Source organism: Sinocyclocheilus grahami, unplaced genomic scaffold, assembly GCF_001515645.1.
Source record: "Sinocyclocheilus grahami isolate Dianchi unplaced genomic scaffold, SAMN03320097.WGS_v1.1 scaffold3205.1, whole genome shotgun sequence".
NCBI lineage: Eukaryota > Metazoa > Chordata > Actinopteri > Cypriniformes > Cyprinidae > Sinocyclocheilus > Sinocyclocheilus grahami.
In genome coordinates, this window is record NW_015508363.1 from 8,400 (window position 1) to 18,166 (window position 9,767).

A 9,767-nucleotide genomic window follows, 5' to 3' on the forward strand; every position below is an offset into this window, starting at 1 on the left:
TGGAATATGATGTTAAATTGAAAAATAATATACTGAAAAGAAGTACCAAACAAAAGTGAATAATACTGAGTATATGAGTAACATAAGACAGGAATATGAATATGATAAAGTAATAATAAAAAGAATCAAAGAATAACTCATAATAATAATAAAAAGATCCATAAAGAATAACCCATAATGTATAATATCTGTATGAATATGAAAAAGAAGAAAATATAACAATATTGCAAATTTGCATACACCAGAAAAAAAAAGAAGAATGAAAGAAAAACAAACAAACTGGGGGAACTGTAGACCATGTGAAAGTTTATATGCAAAGGTATTTTCCTGAAGCTTTGCCACAACTGGGTTTTGGTCCGCTAAACCTGTGGGCCATGAGGATTTGTCACACATTATGTATAACTTTACCAACAGCTGCACCAACAAGTGTACCAACAATTACACCTGCATTTGCACCTGCAATTGCACCAACAGCTGCACCAGCAGGGCCACCAACAAGTCCAATAGCTGCACCAACAGCTGCACCAATACACATACCGATTAATTGACCAGAAATCATATGTCGACCAAGTGCAAAAACTGACATACGCAAATTAGGCTGATACTTGGTTAAAAATTTTTCAAATTCAGGCTCCTTATGAGCTTCTAACTCTTTCATCTCATTTGTTACTCTATCAGTCTCCTCTCGTCTTTGTTTCTCCTTTTGTTTTCTCTGTTCTTCCTCTCTCAGTCTCCTCTTTTCTTCCTCTTGTCTGAATCTCAGAGCATCTTCAAACATCTGATTACTGTAATGTCCTCCTCCATTCTGCTTTATCATTGTGTCAATCTTCTGCAACAAATCATTCACCTGCTCTCTGTTGTTCTTGTTTTTATTGTTGAAGACATGATATCTGCCTCCACACTCATCAACTAGATGTCTTAATTGACAGTTCTCCTCAATGAGTTTCTCTATATTTTGTCCTTTCAGCTGATCTCCATGAGTGAAGAGAACTATCGAGTATTTTAACACCTCCTGACCAAATAATATTTCAATAAGGTCAGCGATCTGCTGTTCCTGATCAGTGAATCTCATATTCACAGGAAACACAATGAGAAAAGCATGAGGTCCAGGACTGGATAAATAAACACTTCTTGCTATCTCTATCATTAACTCTTCAGAGTTCATATTTGTGTCAAAGAATCCAGGAGTATCAACTACAGACAGAGATCTGCCTGAAACAATGGCATGAACCTCTGAACATTCACAGGTTACTGAAATCATTTTCATCACAGATTCAAACACTTTCTGTCGCAGTATTGTGTTTCCAGCTGCACTTTTCCCAACACCACTTTTACCAAGAAGAACAATCCTTCTGGATGAGAGACTGGAGACAGGAGCATCTGGTTCATTACGAGTGTTTGGCTGGACAAGGATCCGTCTGAGTCTTCCTCCATCTAATGATTTGTAAAACAGAAAACAGATGCAAGTAGTCATTTACAGGACAATACTTTATAGGAAAAATGTGATGATAAGTGCCCTGATGAAACACAGAGATAATACTAACAACTTCCTTTTTTTAATAAATTTAAAAATGTAATATGACTCCAAGAATCAGGTCATCACTGCATGCTTAATATCAAAATAGTATTCTTGAATATTATTCACTTTGGTTTTCAGAAAAAAAAAGTAATATGTGTAATGACTTAAGACTGTCAATAGATTGCATTATTGTTAGATTGTTTGATTACTTTTAAAGATCATAAAGAAAATAAGAGCTGGTGATGGAGCCCTGCACAGGACTGTTTTCTTAATCCTGCTCCCACCCGCTCCCGCAATTTTTGTGTCCGCTCCCGCAAACATTCTGATATTGTATATAGTTTTCACGCAGGGAGCCACTATGCGGGGTATTTAAATCACTTTTGAATGAGCACTCGCTGTTCACTTTCACTTTTGATTTTGCGATCTCATGCACTCTGTAAAGTAAGCACATCTTACAAGATCAGATATTTGTGAATGAGCTCAGGATCTGTTGAGCAGCAAATTCTCCAGCATGGTCTGTCTGTCAGTAATCTCTCCTTACTCTCCACCCATGATCAGTCAAGCTCGTGTTGGATGAAGGGTTGTCAAGTCCTTGTTATTGCCACGAAATTGGGCTACTTTTAAACTGTTGCCATGGGTTGATTTTCCCCCGTGGGTTAAAGATTTGAAATATTGCATTGAAGGAGGGCCACTGTAGGAAGCCTTTATCTGTGTTTATGATCAATGTACATAACAGTGACTGTAAAATATGTATTTTTGGTATGGAAATGACATTAATTTTGACATTTGGGATATGGTCATTGCGCTACTTTGGGCTGTTTTTGACTGAAATTAGCTACTTTTGTCATGCAGACCTGGCAACCCTAGCATATGTTTTTCAGAAGAACTAAATTATTTCTATAAAAAAACAAAACAGCAGTGGGGGCGGTGACGCAGCGGGCAAGTAATGTAATTGTGTATGACCAAACACAGTGTAAACACCTGTTTATGTAACTCCATAATTATTGGTATGCACCAAACTGTGGGATGGCAGAACCTGTGCTATATATTTTTTTGACTGTCCACTCCTGCCCACAGTAAAGGTAAAAAAAAGTGTCTAATAAGTGGCCTATAAACAACAGACATTATGGGGGAGGGGTCAATTAGGCATGCTTAGGTACAGTGCACATTTGCGTTAGTCTATTATGAACAGCTATCACGATGGAGCGCTATTCAATATCAGGTAAAAGACCGCGAATTTCAGACTTTGTATCTCCGTTACTCTTTCTGTCACCTCATTATCATGTGAGCACAGCTTTACTTGTTTAAAGCGCATGAAAAACTACCTGAGAAGTACCAGCGGAGATTATCGAAACAGTAAGCTAGCAATGTTAGCAATCAACTCAGCAATCAAGTTATATTACTAATAACAGTGGCAAATGAGAAGTTTAATACAACAGAAAAAAGTAAAATTTTGCCTTTTTTCGAAGCTGCTGTATACTAAACACAAGGTGGCTGAATTTGAATGCTATTTAGATAGCTGAAGCTCTCAATTTCTTTCTCAATTTAATTCGTTTTTTAGCACCCCCTCTGAACTGTTAATCCCCCCCATAGCACCCCCAACAAAAAAAAATCCTGGAGCCGCCACTGGATGTGAAACTTCAAAACACATGAAACGTTTTAAATCTAAATCAGAGTTAAACTGAGGTAGCCTAATTGTATTTCAGGCTTCCTATGCTAAACCCTTGACTTAAAAACAAAACAAAATAAAACAATGTAGGTGTTGTAATTTTCTCCAATTAATCTACTATTGTTGCTTTTAATGTGCTTTTTAAAAAAAAAACACACTCACCCTTTACACCTAAAGACCTTTGGAGAATGTTTACCAGCAGTAATCTAGCCTGGTCACCTTTCTTCTTGTTGTTGAACACATGGTATCTCTGATCATATTTCTGAATCAGATTATTCAGTGCTTCAGTCTCATTGATGAATTCATTTATGGTCTTGTTATCATCTTGTAATTCATCTCCTCTGGTGAAGAGAATCCAAATTTTATTCAGGTGTTTTTGTTCCAGAAGCTTCTCAATCTTCTCCACAGTTTTTCTCTCTTCTTCAGTAAAATTATCAGCTTTGATGACCAGCAGAAACACACAGAGACCAGATTCACATTTCTGAAGAACCTTTTCCAGTATCTGCTGAATCTCTTCTTCACTTATCTTTGGGTCATGGAATCCAGGTGTGTCATAAACAGTGACTGGAAACCCATTAACAGTCCCAGATTTAAAAGCTACTTCTCGAGTGACTGATTTGGAGCTTTTCTTTATGAAAGCTTTTTGTCCCAGTATTGTGTTTCCTGATGCACTCTTCCCAGCCCGTTTTTTCCCCAGTAAAATCAAGTTTAAGTGTGCATTTGGTTCCATTTCTGATGTGTAACCTAAAAACCACATAATAAAAATATTTAATATAAAAGAAACATGTAACAACATTTGAAATAAACATCAGAGAAATCAAATGAATTCTTACCACTTTGTTGTTCACGGTTTTCCAGCTCTATTCTCCTTATTGATACAGTTTTGAACATCTCTTCAGTGTAGCTCTGCTGTTGATTCTCATTAAACATACGCTCAATCTTCTTCATCAGTTCTCTCATCTCTGATTGGTTGTTCATCTTCTCGTTGCAGATCTGATATCTTTCTCCACATTTCTCCAGCAGCTGCTCCAGAACAGGGTTTTTCTCCAGATCATCAATGTCAGACTTATCTTCTGTCTCATAGGTGAGGAGAATCATCACAAACTGAAGAACTCTGTCACCAAACACTCTCTGAAGCCAATCGAGACCCATCTTATCATCATTGGTTAAGTGACCCAGTCGCACAACAAAGATGAATGAGTGGATTTCATTTTCATTCACTAGTTGACCAATGAGATTATCCACATGTTCAGTCTCATGTAAATCAATCATGTTGATCACAGAGATGTGACGTTCTGATATCTTCTTTTGTAAAGGAACAATTCTAGATATTTGTGCATTTTCTATATTCAGCTGTTTTTCTCCAAGTAGAGAGTTTTCATTTCCATACTGAACTGATGAAGAGTATCCAAATAACACAATGGCCATACTGGGAAACATGTTGTCTAGAATAGATACATAGAATAGTTTTTAAACACATAAATACACTGTAATGTAATTCTTTCTACAACCATGTTGTTGTGTTACCCATGCTGCTGTCTGATGAATCAGAGTCACACTGTTCAGTCTTTATAGACAGATCCATATTGTAATCTATAAATAAATAAACAAATAAAAATAAATACGTAGTTAAAATGAAAACAACTAAGAAATCATATGTCCCAACCTTTTCTGATTTGGGGCTGTATTTGTATATTATAATTGATATATTTAAAATAAAAGTAAAAGTTTTGACTGGTAAAAAATTTAAATGAAAGATTTATGACCAGTACATGGTCATATCTGGCGTGTTGTGCACAGACGGGCGATTCCGGCTTTGCCGCTCCTGGCCCATATTGATCATTTGAATGCTAAAAGCTAATTAAATCACTCCAACTTTGATTAAAAAATCAATTGACTCATGTAGATTAACAAAAATAAGGGCTGTATTTTAAATACGAAATCTAAAGAAGTTACGTTAACTCTTTCCCCGCCGAACACAGAATTTTCCGTTATTCATTAGACAATGCTTCCCTGCCAAACACAGAATTTTCCGGGTTTATCCAAGTAGCGCATTCTCACTGTTATACGCTAGGGGGCGCTCTTGAAAGTGCCGCTCAAAAACACAGACCAGGAAGACGCAGATACGAGCATTCCCTTTCAGTCTGTCACGTTCGACGTTACGTCAGAATAGACTGACGAATGGGGTCTCGCCCGAGAGCCCAATCCCCTTCGAGTGGTAACAGAACGAGCCAATGGTACGCTGAGTACCTTGGTCTGCAGAATTTGCATTGTGAGCTGTGTGGGTATATAAGCAGCAGCGTGAGCAACTCGCATTCAAGCTTTCGCTTCGGAGCCAAGCACATCTTTCTGCTGGGATCAGCTCCTGTATTCCCCTGAGTGCTTCAGCACCTCTGAAAGAGCTTATTTTCCTCCGAAAGAGATATACGAGTTGTGTCTGCGTCTTTTTAAAGCTGTTATGTTACATTCATACACATTATATGATATTATTGATATTCGGCTGTCTTTCCCAATTAAACTCTTTTCGGCTGTTATGTTTTGAGCCCAAACTAACTCAGTTAGACATAGATATATGCCCTTTACGTTGCACAAGGCTTAATTTCTAGGGGAAAAAATGTTAAAAATTAACCATTTAAATTAATTAAACAATTGAAATACGTGACATTATAATATGAAACCATTACTAAAATGTTCCAAAAAACATACCTGCTATTGCACAAAGCTCCGTTTTTGAAATTGCCATTTTATGTGTTTTATAATAATTTTACAACTTTTAATGTATGCAAACAAATAAATGCATTAAACGACAACACCATTTTGATCTAAAGGAATAATCTGAAAAACCAAGCCTTGTGCATTATTAAAATAAAAAGGCATAAATATATATATTGTCTACATCTCAATATAACTGTATCTTTATTATAAGACATAACAATAGACCTTTTATTTTTTCTGTACATCCTGTATATAGTTATCAATGTAAATATTTTACTATATTAATTATTGTAAGTGCATTTTACTAATCTAAACCAAAATAAGCATCTTCCATCTACTTTAAAAAGGCTGGCTGTGGTGCCAAAAGGTCCTCACAGTCAGTGACAATGCTAATACCCATCTTTTCTACACAGTTCAACATGGCTGAGAGGGCTAGGGAAATTGTCAACAACATCATATGTTTACAAATAGTGATTGAAGTGAATAGAAACAATTGCAGCAGCATATGATAGACAGTAATAATTAAAATAATTAATTTAGTACAATATCTGCATTGATACATGTACAGGATACATGGGCATACTGTTTTCATTAAAAAGCAAGAACATCTGCCTATTGATATGCTTAATATTAAAGATATATTTATGTTGAAATGTAGACATATATATATATATATATATATATATTCAGATTTGCGTTTATATACTCAATATTAATAAAAAATGCATTGTGATTTACTATTATATAATTAGAATAAAAAATATTAATTCACAATTTACATTTATATATTCAGATTTGCGTTTATATACTCAATATTAATAAAAAATGCATTGTGATTTACTATTATATAATTAGAATAAAAAATATTAATTCACAATTTACATTTATATATTCAGATTTATAAGTCTATCTTGTTTCGCTTCTGTTTCAGTATTTTTTATTTTTTTTTTATAACCATTTCTTACTGTGTGTAAATAAGTTGTTGTTATTTTAGCATGTGTGTTTAGCAGTGTTATTTTTTAGGATTACTGATAAACTACTGTCGTTTGATTTGTATTATTTGTATTTGTTACTTATTTTAATTTTAGTTAAATTATGTCTGAATTTATTATGTCTGAATTTATTATGTCTGAATTTATTATGTCTGACTTGGTCTTTTATTAAGTTTTAGTTTTATTTAATTTGAGTTATTTTAATACTTCAACAAACTAAATGGAAATGACATAAAATGTATATTGAATTTATATATATGTATGTGTGTGTGGCTGTACATACACATGTTTTTTTTTTTTTTTTTTTATAATCTTAAAAACCAAGCCTTGTGCATTATTATAGGGAATAATATTCTGAATATTTTACAGTTGGTTTAATACCTTTATCTCAAATAGTGTCAGAGTTCAATTAATTTAAGTGGGTACAGTATATAGAACATGACAAATATGGATTCAGTACTGTATATAAAAACAATAAAGGCATAATCTGAAAAACCAAGCCTTGTGCATTATAGGGAATACTATTCTGAATATTTTACAGTTGGTTTGATACATTTATCTCAAACGGTGTCAGAGTTTAATTAATTTAAGTGGGTACAGTATAATAAACATATGAAAAATATGGTTTCAGTACTGTATATAAAAACAATAAAGGTATCAAACAACTGTAAAATATTCAGAATATTATTCCCTATAATGCACAAGGCTTGGTTTTTAAGATTATTCCTTTAGATCAAAATGGTGTTGTCGTTTAATGCATTAATTTGTTTGCATACATTAAAAGTTGTAAAATTATTATAAAACACATAAAATGGCAATTCCAAAAACGGAGCTTACGGAGCGATAACAGGTATGTTTTTTGGAACATTTTAGTATTGGTTTCATATTATAATGTCACGTATTTAAATTGATTAATTAATTTAAATGGTTAATTTAAAAAAAAAAATCCTAGAAATTAAGCCTTGTGCAACGTAAAGGGCATATATCTATGTCTAACTGAGTTAGTTTGGGCTCAAAACATAACAGCCGCAAAGAGTTTAATTGGCAAAAAAAAAAGAATGTCTAATGATTGTTAAACGTCAAACTAACTTTACCGCCTTATTAGATTTTCACTGACAGCCCAAATTTAGCCTTGTTTTAGCCTAGACTTCTGGGCTGTGTTTGGACGGCCATTAGACGTCTTTTAAATGCAAAATTGCTTGCTGAGTGGCAACTCTTTTTTTTTCAAAAACGCTGACGGGGAAAGAGTTAATGATATTTTACTTTTCCTCTAGCTGTAGATAGCGTTATAGTAAAATGGCCGCACAACTACGCAGTTACACAACTATGCTCAACAAGTGCATCTGGGGGATAATTTTAAGTTCGTTTAAAGCAAAGTCCCTTTAAGAGCATTCTGGCAGTTAAAACGGTCTACACACTTAGATAATATAAAACTCGCAGATAATATTTTGTATAGACCAACACGGCTTCCTGTTTCGATATCTTAATTTTTTAATAACGTATATTACCTAAACACAGTTTAATATGAGAGACGACAATTGTATTAAGTAGAATTAGATTTATATGGTAAGTTTAAGAAAGTTTTAAAATGCTATGTAGTTTGCAAGATGCAAATCTTACCTGAACTGTGAGCCATTTTATGACCGACGCCTAAATGTAAAACCGAAAGTCAATGTTTGAAGGCGAAACTTGTCCCGCCCCTTGGCTGGCCAGCCGCACGTATGTGTAGACACAGCCATAGAAAGAGAGAGTGCGTCAACGGAAGTCCAAAACGCTTGATCGTCACGTGATTCATGTAGTAGACTTCAAATATATGGAAGGCCATAAGGACCAAAAATACGTGAATTTCAATGCGTCAACAATGCGTTAAACACGCGTATTTCACGCGTAAACAACACGTATTTAACGCGTTAAATACGTGTCGTTTACGCGTGAAAAATCAGCGCGTTAAATACGTGTATTCAACATGTTAAATACGCGTGAAATACGTGTTAAATACATGTGAAGTACCCGTAAAAAATCAGTTTGAAGGGTCAGTGTCATTGGCTGCTGAGGACTTGGGTCAAACCATTTCTGTGAGCTTAGGGGGGTGTACCATTCATAGACTAGGCAACCACCGTTTAACATGCAATAGATCAGCTTATTCAGCCTAATTATTATTATTATTATTTTTTTTTTTTTGTATAGCCTATAGAAATAATGTATATAAATTGCAGTTTTATGAAAAACAAATTTTTCACCACTCATGCCTTTTTTGTAAATAAACACATTAGTGGACATTCTAGCTTTAACAGTGATCAAACTTAAAGGGTTAGTCCACCCAAAAATGAAAATTTGCCTGTGTTTTACTCACCCTCAAAGCATCCTAGGTGTATATGTCCTTCTTCCCCAACATGTGTATTTGTGGTGATATCATGAAGTAATCAAAAGTTACAGCATTTGGAACCAAGGTAGCCCTTATCTTAGCCCTTTACAGTTTTGAAATTGTTGTTTTGAATTTGAAGTAATGCCTCACTCAAGTTTAGTCAAAGTCTCAAATATTATATAATTATACTTGTTCCCTTCATGGGAACTTTGAACGGTGTCCTCTAGGGGTCGCTATGGGGAACGCCTCGTCGTGACCCGTGTCTGAAGCATACATTGAAAAAACACCAACTCATTGGCCGGCGACAGCCATGACGTCACTACCGGTGCGACTATAGTATAAATAGGCGCCGGGAGCACACATCATTCTCTTCTTCGTCTTCATTGACTGTTTTGCTTGAAGTGTGCATTTCTGTGGTAAGAGCGATCTATTCATCTCATTATGGCGAGCACTAGCAAAGCATTTAAGGATGTGTGCATCAGTGTTGACGTTGCTTAACATCTGATG

The 9,767-nt window shown here is 34.9% G+C and overlaps 1 protein-coding gene across 2 annotated transcripts; it reads right to left on the reverse strand.

Moving 5' to 3' along the window:
• Positions 1–247: 247 nt before the first annotated feature.
• On the reverse strand, positions 248–9,420 carry LOC107576096 (GTPase IMAP family member 8-like). 2 transcript variants are annotated; one of them, XM_016262357.1, is made up of 5 exons: positions 9,249–9,420; positions 4,716–4,781; positions 4,022–4,633; positions 3,351–3,932; positions 248–1,434 (listed from the first exon to the last, which is right to left on the reverse strand). In XM_016262357.1, exons 2-5 carry the CDS (start codon positions 4,771–4,773, stop codon positions 386–388), a joined length of 2,301 nt encoding a protein of 766 aa, XP_016117843.1. In that variant the 5' UTR covers positions 4,774–4,781; positions 9,249–9,420; the 3' UTR covers positions 248–385. The 2 variants fall into 2 exon arrangements, with proteins under 2 accessions (XP_016117843.1, XP_016117842.1); XM_016262356.1 differs by lacking the exon at positions 9,249–9,420 and adding an exon at positions 8,516–9,024.
• Between the last annotated feature and the right edge of the window lie 347 nt (positions 9,421–9,767).

Excerpts from the sequence above, each read along its gene's own strand:
- LOC107576096 (XM_016262356.1), bottom strand. Across the intron at positions 4,634-4,715 it reads TTCATCAGACAGCAGCATGG|ACAACATGTTTCCCAGTATG; the intron begins GTAACACAACAA and ends TATCTATTCTAG. Across the intron at positions 1,435-3,350 it reads AAGGTCTTTAGGTGTAAAGG|ATGGAGGAAGACTCAGACGG; the intron begins GTGAGTGTGTTT and ends ACAAATCATTAG.